The sequence below is a fragment of the Candoia aspera genome, chromosome 4, assembly GCF_035149785.1.
Source record: "Candoia aspera isolate rCanAsp1 chromosome 4, rCanAsp1.hap2, whole genome shotgun sequence".
NCBI classification, from domain to species: Eukaryota; Metazoa; Chordata; class Lepidosauria; order Squamata; family Boidae; genus Candoia; species Candoia aspera.
Window position 1 is genome coordinate 14,310,541 of NC_086156.1, and position 18,997 is coordinate 14,329,537.

The window sequence follows — 18,997 nt, forward strand, 5'->3', positions numbered from 1 at the left end:
TATATATTTCCCAGTAGTTCTCCAAGATATTGAACAAAACGTCTTTCTCAGAAATTGTCCCTTAATTCTTCAAATATCAAAATATGATTTTGCAACTTATGTAGAGCACATGCTACTTCCCTTTGCAAAGAACTGTAATGAAGATTCTATTTTTAATGTCTTTTAATGCCCTTCATTCCACAACAAACTCTGAAACCAGTCTGCCATATTCTAATGAAAAGGCACAGTTCTTTTTCTGTAGGGGACAGTGAATGTCTATATCTTCTCCTTAGGGATGATGACTACTACAGTATACCCAGAATCACAAGCTTCAGGCCAACACTCTATTCCTGGTTACAGCCCAGTTCTACTTTGCCATGAAAAGCTTTAAAATTATTCCTGGAGCAATGCAGCCTTCTTCTGATCAGCTTCTTCTTCTTTTCTAGGCATAGTCCTTAATATACAGACCAAATCTATCATTAACACTTTGAACATATTTGCCATTTGTTCTACATTGGCTTCTACAATGCAATCAGTCTTCTTTTGGCAAAAGAATTTCACAACTTTGCAGGCAGACCCTAAATTTAGACATCTTAAATAGCATTTTATGAGCAAGGAGCTTCATGACAATTAAAACGTTCTAGTTTATGAAGTGATATAGGATGCAATGTAGAAAATCAAAGAGTTCCATGTACCATGGTCTCCTAATACTAAATCAAGTTTATATACCTTCAACAAATATTAGAATACAAGAACAACACAATAAAGCAGCTGTTTGTTGAAACAATTGTGCCCACAACACTTCAACAGAATGTGATATAAAAGAATATGAGACAATAAATTAATATATAATGTTAATAAAGTATCAATGAATTAAGAGCGAGTTTGGTATAGCGGTTAAGGCACCAGGCTAGAAACTGAGAGACTGTTAGTTCTAGTCGCACCTGAAGCACAGAAGCCAGCTGAGTGACTTTGGCCAGTCACTCTTTCTCAGCTCTATGAAGAAGGCAATGGCAAGCCACTTCTGAAAAACCTTGCCAAGAAAACTGCCGGGACTATCCAGGCAGTCACCAGGAGTAAGAACTGACTTGACCACACACACACCAATGAATTAGCATCATTAATAGAATTCTAGCAGCCATAATAAAAATCAGTACTATTGTTCATTAAAAACCAAGCTATCTACCATTCTGTTTGTTTCTGGTCCTGTTTCAACTCTCCCAACTGTGCGGCTCTTCCAAAACAAAACACAAAAGTCCGCACAAGTAATAGCGACAGAATACTTACTAAGGTCATAATGAATTGCATCAAACATACACTGATTTAAATACAGAAATAAAAACAGGATCAAGTAATTTATGAAAGTACCTAAAACATGATTTAAAAAATGGAGGAAAAGGCTCTGAATTGTCTCCATAGAAGTATGCAGTGATTCAATAGAAACCTAAGAGTTCATTTACTACCTCACAATTCATTGTGCATGTTCAACATTTCTATGCTGGAGCACAATAAGAGTTGAGTTTCACAATTCAAAAGTTTTTCAAGTGGATTCTGTCCAATAACACAGGAATTTAGTGGACTGCAAGAAACAAGGATTAAGATTGTGATCCACAGTATGATTCATTTCAGTAATAACTGAGAAATTACTTCCTTTGATGACACTGGAAGAAAACACTGCTGAACTATGGGACGGCTCAAAATGTTAATTTCTAAAGTTTTCTTCCAAATCTATTTCTGTTATTGCTACTATTACTACTCCATTCTTCCATCAAATTAAGCTATGAGTTTTTATTACTTCTCACTACTGTTGATAGCTATAACCTTCTGATGTTTCATGAACGATTTAAATATTTTCCTACTTCACAAATTGATCCTGGCTAATCAGGAATCATGCAGAGAACATAACAATATTATGACACTATAATAATGAGGAGAGGGCAAGCCCAGTCAACACAATAATCTTTAAACAGGCATTGGAATACTCCGCTACCATAATTTATAAGATACGCTAATTTATTTGCATCGGCTGATATCAGGTTTCTTTTGCTCTCCGTCCAGAGGACAATTTTATAGCCACAGAGCCACATCTGACTGGCTATATAATGCTAAACAAAGTGGTGAAGGTATTCCTTTTCTTCAAATACAAATTTCCTGACCCAAAATGGAGCAGCTAATTACATAGACAGCACCAGAGAAATTCACAGTGCAATAATGAAATTCCTGCATCAGCACCTCAGATATTGAGGCAAATATTGGGCCTGTGCACCCCAGAAGACCCACTAGGACAGAGGGCATTATTTTGCATGTGGCCACAGGAACTGCAGTCACCACTGCCAACTTTATTTATTTATTTACTTACTGGGCTGCTGCTGCCCAAATCATAAAGATGCTGGGCAGCACAGGCAGGTGTTCAGAGTAAAACAGCATACATTTCATATACTGTACATTTCAAATATTTCTGTCCCGATGTATGCTAAGGTTCCAAGAAACCTTGGGATGAGATAGCTGACATAGCTGGCTCAGAAGCTCTGACCCTTTTCTGCTTTGGGCTGAGTATCACTGCTAATCCTCACCATCTTCTATCTCCATATGGAGGGATTAAAGATGATGGGCAGCCCTAGAGATTTTCAGCCTCTTGGAAACGTCCCAAGAAAAGTATCTGCAGTCAACGCTTCTGTTCTTTTGATTTCCTATGGACTCCACCTCAATGGTGCTTTTTGGTACAGACTTACAGATCAGCTTGTTCTTCACTTCATAAACAGGGCTAGATATTTAGGAAAGGAAAGAACTGCCTTTTGCTGGCCAGAAGATGAACATAATGTTTTTTCTGAGAGCCCAGGACACAGTGGGCAATCAATGGAAAGTCGGCGGGACCAAGATCTTCTCCCATTTCCTCAAAGATTTTGTTTCAAGCGGGGTGGTTTTGAACATCTATTTCTTATTTAGCTGAGTTAAGCCTGTTTGGGCCTTAATTTTGGAGTGCTTCCTACCTCAGAATGGCAGGAAGCCATGCCACCAATTTTCAGGCATTGTCATTAGAATGGGGATTATGGTTGCAAGAAAACAAAGCTTAGCGCCCACATGCTAAACCTTAAGGTACTCACTCCTCTGTTAGAGTATGATAGTCTGGAAAAGATAAAGGCAACTTAACACACGACTGTCAATATTTCTTACACATTTTTTCAGAGAAAACATGGTTGCCATTTGTTACACACAACAGCTTGCCAGAGGAAAAAAATGCTGCCATCACTGAATAAGCTAACAGTAAATAAATCTCCTTCTCTCACTATTCATTTCCTGGGAAGGCAAAAGCACAGACTAATAAATGATTATGTTCAACTCCACTGATCAATGAACCTGGGAGGATGTCTGTGTTTTCCTTTTAAAGAGAAACAAAGCAATCATCAACCTCAGCCTAAATATATTTGGCCAGACTCTCAACAAACGCAAGGATTAAACATTCTTGCTGAAAGAGTGTTCCAAAATACTTGAATAATTCTTGCCTTTTCTTAGAGTAAACCAGCTGCAATAGGGAAGACCAGGCTCTGGTTTTACTTCCTCATTCTTCTGGGGCAACAGGAGGTTAAACAAAATAGGTATATTAAATCTAGGAAAGGTTTAACATGCCTATCTTTCTTGCTCTTTGTAAAAACAGTACAAGAAGAACAGCAACCTGAACGTTATGTTACTGAATTTCATTGGAACAGTCTTAAAGGATTTGGAAGTTAAATGAAGACAGAGGATAGGAGCACATGTACTGTAACTCATAGATATGGGTTGCCCATTATTAATTTACAACAGTTTACTCAAGGCACAAATGACCAGGCTCAAATTATCCTACTTTGGACACATTATCAGAAGACTCTCTGGAGAAGACTCTAATGATGGGAAGGGTGGAAGGAAAGAGAAGAAGAGGACAACCAGCCTCAAGGTGGATGGACTCAGTTTCAATGGCAATAGGTGCACCATTGGAAGACCTGAAAGACCAAGCTAGGGACAGATCATCATGGAGAAAAATCTATGTGGTCGCTAAGAGTCGACAATGACTTGATGGCACGTAATCATCATCAGTCCAGAGGAAGGTCTGTGTTGTATCTAGATTTTTTTTTTTTTTACAAAAATCCTTGCTTAGCCTTTTTTTTTTAACTTCTTGAGCAAAAAACTGCCTTTCAGTCTATGAATGAGAACTTACATTACTGACTTGTAATGAGATAGCTTGAGGGATGAACTATTTATAAAATGAAATGTATGACCGCATTCAACATTTCTGGATTTTGTTGCTACTGTTTTTAAGTAATAGCTGTGCAGGTTCATTTTTCACAGCATGGTTTTGAAAAAATCCTGCCTCCTCCATGTAGTTGCTACTTGATGTGGGAGACAAGCTGATATTGTCATCAAAAGCTGCTTTCCTCCCATACCAAAAAGTGATGGGGAAATGGGGAGAAGATTCTACTTGCTGACATTGTTAGGATCACAGCAGGAAAAGATTTCAAAAATACTCAACCTGGGTAATACATTCATTTTGATTGTGGAAATTCTCCCCAATAGAGATAGATGTAGTTTTTCCCATCTTGACAAATCTAGTTTTACTTCATTCCATATTTTCAAGTAGTTATTTTGAAATAGGTTGTTGTTCTTTGATGCAATTTCTACTCACAAGTATTTAACCTTTTTTACACTTGTGAAGCCTGTCCTATTTTCTAACATATCTTGACTATTTTGTGTCATATTTAAGTTTATCATTTTCGTTTTCTGATTATTTATTTTGAAGCCTGCTAATTTTCCAAATTCTTGCAATTTATCTAATAAGTAATTGATTGATTCTAGCGGGTTCTGCATAATAATAACTGGATCTGCAAAAACTCTTAATTTAAAATTTTCTTGTTTTATCTTTACACCTTCTATTTGTCTATCATCTCTAATATCTCCAATAAGAAATTCAAGTACTAAAATAAATAACAATGGTGATAAAGGGCAGCCTTGTCTCGTACCTTTCTCAATTTCACAATGTGTTATTTCTTCATTTACTATAATTTTGCCTTTTGGGATGTATATATTGATTTTACTGCTTTTATAAATAAATCTCCAAAGTCCATGTTTTCTAAAATCTTAAACATAAAATTCCAATTTAAATTATCAGAGGCTTTTTCCACATCTAAAAATAACAAAGTAAACTATTTTTCATTGTGGACTTGAGCATATTCTATTACGTCCAACACAACCTCTATTGGGAAGAATTTCCACAATAAAAATGAGTGTATTACCCCGAATATTATTTCTATTTCAAACCATTGTTGTGTATTTGTTTAGTCGCTTCCGACTCTTCGTGACTTCATGGACCAGCCCACGCCAGAGCTTCCTGTCAGTCGTCAACACCCCCAGCTCCCCCAGAGACGAGTCCGTCACCTCTAGAATATCATCCATCCACCTTGCCCTTGGTCGGCCCCGCTTCCTTTTGCCTTCCACTCTCCCTAGCATCAGCATCTTCTCCAGGGTGTCCTGTCTTCTCATTATGTGGCCAAAGTATTTCAGTTTTGCCTTGAATATCATTCCCTCAACTGAGCAGTCTGGCTTTATTTCCTGGAGGATGGACTGGTTTGATCTTCTTGCAGTCCAAGGCACTCTCAGAATTTTCCTCCAACACCACAGTTCAAAAGCATCGATCTTCCTTCTCTCAGCCTTCCTTATCGTCCAGCTCTCGCAGCCATATGTTACTACAGGGAACACTATTGCTTTAACTATGCGGACCTTTGTTGTCAGTGTGATGTCTCTGCTCTTAACTATTTTATCGAGATTTGTCATTGGTCTTCTCCCAAGGGTTAAGCATCTTCTGATCTCCTGACTGCAGTCAGCATCTGCAGTAATCTTCGCACCTCGAAATACAAATTCTTTCACTGCTTCTACATTTTCTCCCTCTATTTGCCAGTTATCAATCAAGCTGGTTGCCATAATCTTGGTTTTTTTGAGGTTTAGCTGCAAGCCAGCTTTTGCACTTTCTTCTTTCACCTTCATCATAAGGCTCCTCAGTTCCTCTTCGCTTTCAGCCATCAAAGTGGTATCATCTGCATAGCTGAGATTGTTAATGTTTCTTCCAGCGATTTTAACTCCAGCCTTGGATTCCTCAAGCCCAGCATGTCGCATGATGTGTTCTGCGTACAAGTTGAATAGGTAGGGTGAGAGGATACAGCCCTGCCGTACTCCTTTCCCAATTTTAAACCAGTCCGTTGTTCTGTGGTCTGTTCTTACTGTTGTTACTTGGTCGTTATACAGATTCTACAGGAGGCATACAAGATGACTTGGTATCCCCATACCGCTAAGAACTTGCCACAATTTGTTATGGTCCACACAGTCAAAGGCTTTAGAATAGTCAATAAAACAGAAATAGATGTTTTTCTGAAACTCCCTGGCTTTTTCCATTATCCAGCGGATATTGGCAATTTGGTCCCTAGTTCCTCTGCCTTTTCTAAACCCAGCTTGTACATCTGACAATTCTCGCTCCATGAAGTGCTGAAGTCTACCTTGCAGGATCTTGAGCATTACCTTACTGGCACGTGAAATGAGTGCCACTGTTCGATAGTTTGAACATTCTTTAGTGTTTCCCTTTTTGGGTATGGGGATATAAGTTGATTTTTTCCAGTCTGATGGCCATTCTTGGGTTTTCCAAATTTGCTGGCATGTAGCATGCATTACCTTGACAGCATCATGTTGCAAGATTTTGAACAGTTCAGCTGGGATGCCGTCGTCTCCTGCTGCCTTGTTATTAGCAATGCTTCTTAAGGCCCATTCAACCTCACTCTTCAGGATGTCTGGCTCTAGCTCACTGACCACACCGCCAAAGCTATCCCCGATATTGTTATCCTTCCTATACAGGTCTTCTGTATATTCTTGCCACCTTTTCTTGATCTCTTCTTCTTCTGTTAGGTCCTTGCCATCTTTGTTTTGGATCATACCCATTTTGGCCTGGAATTTACCTCCAATGTTTCTAATTTTCTGGAAGAGGTCTCTTGTCCTTCCTATTCTATTGTTTTCTTCCACTTCCGCACATTGCTTCTTTAAAAATAATTCCTTATCTCTTCTGGCTAACCTCTGGAGTTTTGCATTTAATCGGGCATATCTCCCCCTATCACTGTTGCCTTTTGCTTTCCTTCTTTCTTGGGCTACTTCTAGTGTCTCAGCAGACAGCCATTTTGCCTTCTTCGTTTTCTCTTTCTTTGGGATGTATTTTGTTGCCGCCTCCTGAACAATGTTGCGAACTTCTGTCCATAGTTTTTCCGAGACCCTATCTACTAAGTCCAGTCCCTTAAATCGATTCTTCACCTCCACTGCATATTCCTTAGGAATATTAGTGAGCTCATATCTAGCTGATCTGTGGGTCTTCCCTAATCTCTTTAGTCTGATCCTAAATTGTGCAAGAAGAAGTTTGTGATCTGAACTACAGTCAGCTCCAGGTCTTGTTTTTACCGACTGTATAGATGTCCGCCACCTTTGGCTGCAAAGGATGTAGTCAATCTGATTTCGGTGCTGTCCATCTGGGGAAGTCCATGTATAAAGCCGTCTCTTAGGTTGTTGGAAGAGAGTGTTTGCTATGCAGAGTGAGTTGTCTTGGCAACATTCTATCAGCCTATGTCCTGCTTTGTTTTGTTCTCCCAGGCCATGCTTACCTGTAATTCCAGGTGTCATTTGACTGCCCACCTTAGCATTCCAGTCTCCCGTGATGAAAATAACATCTCTTTTAGGCGTGTCGTCCAGTAGGTGCTGCAGATCCTCATAGAACTGCTCTACTTCAGCTTCTTCAGAATCTGTGGTTGGGGCGTATATTTGGATCACTGTGGTGTTAGATGGCTTGCCCTGAATTTGAATTGAGATCATTCTATCATTTTTTGGATTGTTTCCAAGCACTGCTTTAGCCACTTTACTATTAATTATGAAGGCTACTCCATTTCTCCTGTGGTCCTCTTGTCCACAGTAGGAGATCTGGTGGTCATTTGATGTGAAGTGGCCCATTCCAGTCCATTTCAGTTCACTGACGCCCAAAATGTCTATCTTTAATCTTGACATCTCACCAATAACCACATCCAATTTGCCCTGGCTCACAGATCTTACATTCCAGGTTCCAATGGTGTGTTGATCCTTAGAACATCGGATTCGCCGTTCACCACCAGCACCGTCGGCCGCTAGCCGTCCTTTCGGCTTTGAGCTAGCTGCGTCATCATGTCTGGGGCTAGTTGAACTCATCCTCTGTTCCTACCCAGTAGCATTTTGACCATCCTCTGACCTGGGGGTCTCATCTTCCGATGGTATACTGACATATCTCTGGTTGTACTGATCCATTTAGTTTTCACGGCAAGAATACTGGGGTGGGTTGCCATTACCTTCCCCAGGGATCGCATTTAGTGTGACCTCTCTGTCATGACCTTCCCGTCTTGGGTGGTCCTTCACAGTTTAGCTCATGGCTAAACCATATCATTTCAAACCATATCAATATTAATAACATAATACTTTTAAAACATGGCAAAGAGACTTATCGAAATTCATTTGGCAAGGGAAAAAAACAAAAATATTTTTTTAATTATTACAAGATGCTAAATAAAGGGGAGGATTTGGACTACCAGATTTAAGATTATATTATGAGGCGTGTTGTTTAATCTGGTTCAAAGAGTGGCTTATACTAGAAAACCATAGGCTGTTAAAATTAGAAGGACATGATTTAAAATTCGGTTTGCATGGTTTTCTATGGTATGATAAAATCAAAGCAAACAAAGCATTTAACAATCACTGTATTAGAAGAAATATTATAAAAATATGGGAAAAATATAAACCTAAATTAACACCAAACACGCCCCTATGGATATCTCCCCAGGAAGCATTTGCCAGAAGAGAAAGTATAGAAAGTCATAAATGGTTGAGATATAGAGACTTACTAAAACTTGTAGGGGATAAATATGTAATGAAAACAAGAGAAGAATTAGAAAAGGAAGGTCACCTTTGCCATTGGTTTACCTATATACAACTAAAGGAACAGTTTAAACTAGATGAGAAGAAGTACAAATTCATAAAACATTCAACATGGTGGGATAGCCAACTTTGTTCTGATGCTGATCATATTATAGTTAAGATATATAAAATGTTATTACAATTAAAATGGCAAAACGAACCAATTAAAGAACGTATGACTAAATGGGCAAACAATTTTGGGTATAACATTATGTATGACCAATGGGAAAGGATGTGGACTAGAGGATTAAAATTTACATTGAATTATAATCTGAAGGAGAATTTTTACAAAATGATGTATAGATGGTATATAACTCCAGATAAAATATCAAGGATGTCTAAAAATACATAAAATATTTGCTAGAAATGTAGTAGCGAAATAGGCACATTTTATCACATGTGGTGGTTTTGCAAAAAAGCAAAAAAAATTCTGGGCATCAATACACAATGTTATTCAAAAAATGTTGGCGATGGATATAATCAAAAAACCGGAATTATACTTACTGGGTCTAACGGAAGAAGAATTAGAAAAAAAACATGGAAAGTTCCTACTGTACTTGATTACTGCCGCACAAATTATTTATGCCTCAAGGTGGAAAGAAGAGTCTACCCTATCTATAGAAGAATGGACAATTAAGATAATGGACCTGGCCCAGATGGCAAAACTAACGGACCTGTTAAATGATAAAAATATGGATGATTTTAATAATGAATGGCGACCTTTTCTCGATTATATAAGGACAACACAAAAAATAACACTATGTACATAGGATTTAGTAACTAAACACTTAATCAGATAGAAATAGGGGTGCCATAGATTGAACATAGAGTAGAAGTTAAGATAACATAACTAGATTTAAAATCACTGTTTAGATAGTCGGAAACCACTTTTTAATAAGCTTTGTTGTTTTCTTCTCTTTTTGTCCTTCTTTTTCTTTTTTTCTTTTCTTTTCTCTTTGTTTATTGTTATATGTATTTGTATGTATTATGTTGATTGTCCTGTTTATGGGTTATGTTGTTTATGTTATTCTGTTTTTTTTTAATTAATAAAGTTTATAAAAAAAATTTAAATTTTTTTTTTAAAAAATAGTCAACCTGTTCCCGTTCCTGGCTTTGCATCCCTTCCACCCCGCAGGAATTTATCAAATAAATAAACACTTCTTTTAAAATAAAAAGATACATAGTTAACACAATGCACAACAAGTATGTACAAAACATTTTTTAAAAAATAAGTGAATAACAACTTACAGACCAGATACTGTTAAGCTCTTAACTGTATACATAGTTTATATGCAATGATTTATAATTCACTTAGTACAGCAGGCTATCATACTTCTGGTTTTGGTTCTCATAAAATCTCCAGATTTGTATTAAGCATTTATCAACACAATATTTTAAGAAATATAATGAGCTCTTATCTCACAGTAGATGTTGATGTATGTTAATCAGTGTGTGTGTGTGTGCACGCGCGCACGCACGTGCACCTTTAAGTCATTGTTGACTACTAGAGACTAGTCCCTGTAGTTTTCTTGGCAAGATTTTGGAAGTGGTTTGCCATTGCCTTCTGCCTAGGGCTGAGAGAAAGTGACTGGCCCAGGGTCACCCAGCTGGCTTTGTGCCTCAGGCAGGACTAGAACTCATGGTCTTTTGGTTTCTAGCCTGGTGCCTTAACCCAGTGTTTCTCAACCTTGGCAACTTTAAGATGTGTGGACTTTAACTTCCAGAATTCCCCATGGCTAGCTGGGGAATACTGGGAGTTGAAGTCCACACATCTTAAAGTTGCCAAGGTTGAGAAATACTGCCTTAACCACTACACCAAAGTGGCTCTCCAGGTTAATCAGTTACAAAACAGTAATAGATAAACTGGAAACTTTGCCTATTTAATTACATCAAGCATACTAAACAGTCTTTTTTTCCATTCTGATATAGCACTTAAAAATTATGATTGACAACACATAAACACACAATATTCACTTTCCGATTCTTCTGTCAATGAACTGAAAAAATTCATGCGAAGTCTCCCACAATAAAGATGTCAGATGTCCAAAATAGTAGACATATTAACATATTAATCTCTCACAGTAAAAATCAAAAAGAGGTTGAGTTCAATTAAAAGCTTCTAAATGTATTATGCCATGAACTTTTGAGGATTTACCCCCTACTTCAGCAGATGCATGAAGCATTACCTTGAGTTGAAAGCATTCCTACCCTCTCAGTTGGGGGGGGGGGTACAGTGTCAACGATGAAATTAGAGGGAAATTAAATACTGTATATAAAACACGGACAGCAATAGCTGTCCTGTTTAGGAAACAATGATTTGGATAATGCCTCTGGGAAGCTAACTGAATCAACGTAGCATGACTTTACAATACCCTTTCTTTTCTCCAGAGAATTTTATAGCTCAGCTGTTTCACAGAGAATATGGGAAAAAATTACCTCATTTTTTAAGGGAAACAATGATGCTGAAGTATTTCCCCACTGGGGCTTGAATATTACAATTTCTGATATCAAAATGATATTGTCTTAGACCTTGTACAATGTCATTGTTGATGTTGGAAACACAGCAATATAAGCCAATGGAGCAGGGATTTCAACTGTTTTTGCTAAATAACCCCCCAAAATTTTGCCCGCCCCAAATACAAAGATGAAATTAATTTTTGTCAAAGAATAGTGAGTATGCTTGCCTCCTAATTTCTACATAACCTTAAAATGGTTCAGAGGAGTTTAAAACATGAGCAGCAACATTGTGGTTGAATTGTTCAGTACTAGTCTTTCTTCCAACCATTGTTTAAAGCTGGTTACTTACCATCAGTTTGAGATTTGCTGAGGAATATTGTGCTGGCTCGTGGATGGTCTGAGGGGTTGAATTCCATGTTTAGATCTTGAAAAAAAAGTGGGGAAAAAGAGAATATTAGGAGTGACTTGTCAGGAGTAAATTTTGTGTTTCGTTGTCCAACTCACACTAATTCATTGTACAGGGACAAATGCATGCTTCCTAGACCCCAAATTATAGCTTTATAGCCTCGATTCTCACAATTTATTCCCTTTAAAGCAGGGGTTGTTAACCAATTTGTGCCACAGACCCCTTTCAGAATCTGGTGAAAATTATGGACCCTTCTCAGATAAAATGTGTTTAAATGAATAAAATAAAATGCATAGATAAAGATTGTGTAACAAAAGAAACCAATTACAGTATGCTTAAATACATTTATCAAAATATTTAAAAATAACAACTATGCAATATAGTAATATATGTGGTTCTTTAGTAATCAATTAATTTAATAACAAGAACATTAAACTAAACTCTAAATTTTAATTAGAGAGTAGGGAAAATAAAATGTATTTTTTCCCATCCAAAGTCACAGACCTCTTGAAATCTATCCCTGGACCCCCCATGGATCCATGACCCCTAGCTAAGAACCCCTGCTTTACAGCAAGACTCTATTTCAGAGGGCATTGTTCATTTTAATAATAATCACTGCGCCTCTGCTTACACAGAATTAGGCTAATGTACAAACTACTGATACAAGAATATCACCTCTGCCAGATTATACACATTTAATTTTAGCAGATGGAACTGACGTTGGCAAGATCTGGTACAGGGAGCCAACATAACACAATTAAGAATGCTAGATGGGGGAGCCCTGAATTCAAACCACAAATGAATTATATAGCCCGTTTGGGTCACTTTAGTGTTTTTTTAAAGAGGGAGGGAGGGATATCCATTACACCAGACTTCTTGAAGACAAATATACTATAATAAACTTGCAAATGGGTCTTTCCCTACTTGCCTCTGGTGCAGTGTTTCTCAACCTTGGCAACTTTAAGATGACTAGACATCAACTCCCAGAATTCTGGGAGTTGAAGTCCACAGGTCTTAAAGTTGCCAAGGTTGAGAAACACTGCCTTAAGCAGTGTTGTGACTGGATGGAGCCAAGGGGCTGTGAAAGTCATCCTTTGAGCTGGCCCACCCTATGGTTGGACGTGAACAGCAGGTAGGAAATAAGGGGAAACAAAATAGAAGGGAAAAAAATCTTCTACTTTTCATTTCAGTTTAAAAGGTTCCTCAAAAAAGAGAGTTTTGACCCAAAGGTGTCTCTCTCCAATCTAAGCTTTGCTGCCAACTGGCAGAAAGCACATGATGGCATTGCTTACCCCTCTTAATCCCAGCCCTGGCTTCCCGAGAAACTGTCTGTGATAACACTCTTTCCTGTCAAATGACAAGGAACACACACAGCTTTTAGTCCCCTTATTTGGGTATGAGGCAGAGGTCTGCCTTCTAGCATACAGGATTTTCCTATATGATGTGGGCCAGTGTTTCTCAACCTTGGCAACTTTAAGATTTGTGGACTTCAACTCGCCCACACACATACGCAGAGCTACACAGAGTGCCTAACACAGTCATATATGACAACGTAAGAGAGGAGGAGGAAATTATTATCATTATATTCATTGTTATAACAATGCAGTTTATTTATTTAAATTATTTATATGGCTGCCCATCTCACAGAAGTAACTCTGAAAGGTGTTCAGTGTAAACAAGTGTAAGCTGAAGCAGATTGGTGATAGACAGACAGACAGAATCTAAATTTCTGAGCAGCAGTGATCTGGGAGTCAAAACAGATTGAAAATGTCAACCCAGAATGTGGCTGCTAAGTATAGATATATATATAAGGAGTCAAGGTCATCCGGGGAAACAGAAGGAAAACCTTTATACAATGCATAGTGGAATTTGCAACCAACAATTGTGGCAACGGCAGACCATCTGGATGGTTTCAGACTAGTTCTGGACTACTGGCTACTAATAGTGATGGCTGTTTACTACCTCCCAAATCATCGGCAGTGTGCCTTATGTTCTGGTGATGGGAAGTGACAATGGAAGGAGGATGTCCTGCTTGTTGGACTGTGAGCATCCCAAATGCATAGAGTGTGGCCACAGTACAACACACAATGCTGAACAAGATAGGCCTAGGGCTCATCTTAGAATGGGCTCAGTTTTTTGCATAACGAATTCCACAAATGATTTTTTTTCCCCCTGGGTAGGCACAGGTACAAAAATAATTTTATTTCTGTTACCTGCCTAAAACTCTTTCTAGCTGGAGAGCCTTCTCTGGGCTAAAAGAGAATGACACTCTTGTTAGAACCTGCATACTGTACTCAAAGCTGGGAATTGCACATTATTATTTGCCTTCCACCTGAGTGATGCTGCTTAGGGCAGGAACAGAGCCCCCCTGCTCAGCACTCAGCAAGAATTAAAGCACTGTAACTAATTACCAGCTCTGGTGGCGATTAGCTGGATGGTTATTATTCAGTCAAGTGGCTGATGGTGACTCCTTTGAGTTTAAAGGCAACTGAACTTAACATCTCTGGGCAAGAGGCTTTTTTTCTGATTTAAATCTCAGGAAAGGAAAACAGGGCAGAATATTTCCACTTACATTAACCTTATTTATATGAAGAAGGTTAACGTATGTATGTGTGTGTTTGCCCTTGCAGAAAAGAAGTAACAGTTTTCCAATTAATCAATTAACAGGCAGTCTATGAGGCCTTCAGGCAACTCTGCCTTTTGTGGGCCAATTGAAATTGCTTAGAGAAGTCAATGCCTCCTACTGAGAACAACTAAGAAGATATTCTTTATCTAATTCCTTATACCAGTTTGTTCAAGCTGGGGACATTTCTGCAAATGCCTCATTTTCCCTTTTCCCTAGGAAATGTTAAGTTAAACCTTCCAATTTCCTTTTATTAAGGCATCCCATCACCCTGGGATGCTACCCTGCTAGAATTATTTGCTTCAGCAAGGACTAAATGCTATCAACTCCAGTTTTATGGAAACAGAAAGCAGCGGTTAGCAAGGCCAACCCAAGACAGCTTGTCACCCAAAACAAAGCTTCTCTCCTCCTCTTCCCCTGTAATTAGTTCGTTCTGACACTAATTGGGACAGATTGGCTCTTGAAAGGTCCATCCTTGCTTCCTAACTGTAGGTCGTTTCCACCAATCCAAGGACAGCAGGGTACCTTAGGCATTGTAGGGCAGGCCGAATGTGTGGAGGGTACAGGGAATGGCCTTGAAGGAGAGGAGGAAGTGCTGCTGCCAAGGCAGATAAGAGGGGGCTGGGCCAGGGCCAGGGCCAGGAAAGTAACTTGAGAAAACATATCAGACAAGTCCCTCCCTAGTTCACACAAAGACAAAGGAAAGGAGGGAGAAGCAGGTTCAGACTTGCAAGATTCTGTTACTGTAGCTGTTACAATAAAAACTACATGGAGTCCTTGACCTACAACCATTCAGTCAGCACCGTTCCAAGTTACGATGGTGCTGAACGAATGGTGGTTGTGACTGGTCTTCGGAGTTCCATCCGTCCCAGTACCCCCCCAGTCACATGACCGTGATCTGGTGACTGGCAACCCATTTGCACTTACGACTGTTTGCCAAGTGCCCCGCAATCACGTGATCGCGATTTGCAACCTTTCCTGCCGGCTTCCAGAGGAAGTCAATGGGGAAGCCAGCAGGAAAGGTCACAGGTCACTGGGGTAAGTCTCCCCCCCGTGCACCTCCCCAGCCCCTCTGCACTCACACCACACCCCTGCATACCCTCCCCAACCCACACAGTGCCCTTGCACATCCTCCCCAACCCACGCAGCCTCTCTCATGCACCTTCCCTGACCCATGTGGTGCCTCTCATGCACTCCATCGCACCCTCACACACCCCTTGCACCCTCATGCACCTCTTCTTTCCCTCCTCCACCCAACAGCATCCACTTACCTGCTTGCAGTCCTGGGACTTGCAACTTCTTGCTGGCTTCCCCACTGACTTTGGTTGTGGGAAGCCAGCAAGAAGTTACCTTGCTTAATGACCATGGGATTCAGTTAAGAAGAGCAACCAGGACTGCAGGGATTGCTATCTCTAAGTGATGCAGTCACACTTTACGACCGCATCACTTAGCAATGGAAATTCCAGTCCCAATTGCTGTCGTAAGTTGAGGACTACCTGTACTCCTGACCTATATGGCATTGGCTTCTTAGTCCGGTCTACCTTCTTGGGCTGACAGAATGGCATGTACAACTTTGTCCCCTGACTTGTATAATTCTGTCCCTCAATGGCTGTTACCTTAGCAGCTAGTTCACTCTTTCTACTGTATCTTGAATCCAGCTGGGATACAGAACAAGTGAATATTGCTGCATTAAACATTACTCAATAAAACATGCAGAAATAGGACCCTGTATGGCTGTCTTTGACCTGCAACATTTCAGCTGGGGAGAAGATTCTGCATGTCTGAATGCCTTTTTACATAAAAAGCATGGGAAGGCAATCTATCAAGAACAGAGATTTTAACTTTGTTTTCTAATCAATATGGTCATCAGGGGAAATTTACTTGCAGTGTTTTATAGCAGTTCTAATATTTTTTACAAAGGTTTATTGTTGATCCTCATGTGTCTTTATTCTGGTTTTTATTTCTGATTTGTAGAACACTGCTTTGGAGGTTTCTCAGAAGAATGACTGTACTTAAATACAAACAAACAAATAAATGGGAGATGAATGAAAGTGTGATTTCCAGCTTAGTAATTTACTTACAGAATCTCTAAATAGTCAGAGTTCTTCATGCAGCTACAATTTATGGGAGGTCTAAAAATGTAAATGTGGGAATTTGGTGTGCTTTAAATGCAAATATTTACCCTCATTGGAGATAGAACTGGCTATTTCCTAATATCCAGCCATTTGATTTGCAGAAATCAGCCTTATTATGATGTGAGCAATGGAAAAGTAGTTTCTGGTAACAACCTAGCGTACTAAGTAAATCACCAGGTGTTTTCGTAAGTTCATGCCTAGGCTAAAACAAATACATTCCTCTTGTTTGGACAAAGTTGGCATAGATCTATGGCCATTTTATAAATGCACTGCAAACTTTCCAAGCAGAGCCAGACAACCAATGCACACAATTGTCAAGCCACAGTCATGCCTGGTACTGCAGGCATATTTATAACAAAAAATACAGTCTCTTGGTAGCACACCGTTAGCTGTAGTGATTAGACTGACACTCAGCCTTGGTCGTTCACTGAATGGCATCGGGCCAGTCACTAGCTCATCCTACCACACAGATTTGCTGTGGGAATAAAATTAGAAGATGATACACTAAGTACCTTAAACTCCTGGAGGAAAAACTAATATACAAACCAACATCTCCCTGCAAAAAGCATGATGCCTGCAGGCTTAAAGAAAACCATTGTGTACCAACTGCTCAAGAGGCCTTTCTTAAATTTAGCTGTTCTTGACAACTATCACCCAGTCTCCAACCTAGATTATAAGACCTCTTTCAGTCACAGTTCTGACCTGGAAATGGGCTGGTGACTCTGGTTGATTACTTTCGTTGGGACCCTGATGAGAGTAGTGCTTCTCTCTTCTATCAGGTCTCTGGATGGCCTTCAGTGCCATCATCCATAGTATCCATTTGGATTGTTTGCAGGGGTTGGGGACTGGAGGCATTTTTTACAGTTGCTCTACTCCACCTTCAGTGGATGGTTCCTGCCAGAAGGATGGACAGTGTGATTCAGTTCTCTCCCCTTTCTCTTTATTACCTGCGTGAAGGTGTCATGTAGTCAGGTCATATGTCAGTTTGGGGTAAAGTATCATCAATATGCAGATGATGCTTATCGCTTCCCTGGGCCTGACTAGAAATGCTGTTGAAGCCTTGACTCAGTGCTTAAGACTGTTGGGGTTTGAATGGGATGATATAGGATAAAGCTAAAGCAGAGCAGGACAGGCAGCTGTGTTGTTCATCACAGTTCTCTGTCAGCTTCAGTCTTGTTTTTTGAGAGGAAAACACTACCTCTGAGCAAGCAGGAATGTGACTTGGAAATTCTCTTGGACACATGGCTACTGAGCGTGTGTTCAAGTGGAGGCTGTCTCCAGAAAGGTTTTAGCCAAGCATTGGCTACTGGCTAGTTGTAGTCCTACCTGAAATAGGAGGGCCTTGCTAACGTACTCATGCCCTCATCATCACTCAGCTGGACTCAAGTTAGGGAAGACAGGAAGGTCCTGCTAACTAATCTACTAGATCTTTGAGGGCCCTCTTGTGAATAAGCAACTGGCTACTGAATACAAAAGAAGAGTAGGAGTAAATGGAGAGATATAACTAGTGGGGTCCCCCAGGGTTCTGTCTTAGGACCAGTGCTTTTTAACATGTTTATAAATTATCTGGAATCAGGCATGACTTTTAGAATTTTCTGATGACACTAAACTGTTTCCCCCTCAAAAAACAATGTATTTATTATTTGCCAGTGTATTATTTGTCAGTGTTGACTCCTGGCAATCGCCTGGACAAGTCCCTGCAGTTTTCTTGACAAGATTTCAGAAGTGGTTTGCCATTGCCTGCTTCCTAGGGCTGAAAGAGAATGACTGGCCCGGGGTCACCCAACTGGCTCTGTGCCTCAGGCAGGACTAGAACTCCTGGTCTCCCGGTTTCTAGCCTGATGCCTTAACCGCTCTGTTACTAAAGTGTTTAGAGTGGTAAAAACAGTAAGGGACTGCAAAGAGCTTCAAAGGGTTCTCTGCACATTAGGGGAATGAGCATCAAAATGGCAAATGTAATTCAATGTGAGCAAGTGTAAAGTAATGCACATTGGTGCCAAAAATCCTAACTGTTCATTCAAACTAATGGGATCAGAGGTAGCAGTGACTGATGAGGAAGCAGATCTTGACGTAATGGTAAACAATTCAAAGGGGTGTGTGTGTGCATCTGCCCTAAAAAAGGCCAACAGCATATTAGGGATAATACAAAACAGTACTGAAAACAGAGATGCCAATATCGTAATATCCTTATATAAGTCAATGGTGCAACTACATCTGGAATACCGTGTGCAGTTCTGGTAACCACACCTCAAAAAGGATATAGTGGAGCTACAGAAGGTTCAGAGGAGGTTACTAAGATGACCAAGGGGCTGGAGCACTTCCCTTTGAGGGAAGGTTGAGACATTTGGGGCTTTTTAGTCTAGAAATGAGGCAAATGAAAGGGGACATGATTGAGGTGTACAA

At 39.7% G+C, this 18,997-nt stretch overlaps 1 protein-coding gene across 2 annotated transcripts in view; it reads right to left on the reverse strand.

The window, feature by feature from the left end:
* Positions 1–18,997, reverse strand: part of CCNY (cyclin Y) — a 106,130-nt gene that overhangs the window by 29,833 nt on the left and 57,300 nt on the right. For both annotated transcript variants that reach the window (XM_063303427.1, XM_063303426.1), the window contains exon 2: positions 11,780–11,854. In XM_063303427.1, coding sequence (XP_063159497.1) covers positions 11,780–11,854 — 75 coding nt within the window. The remainder of the gene's footprint in view (positions 1–11,779; positions 11,855–18,997) is intronic.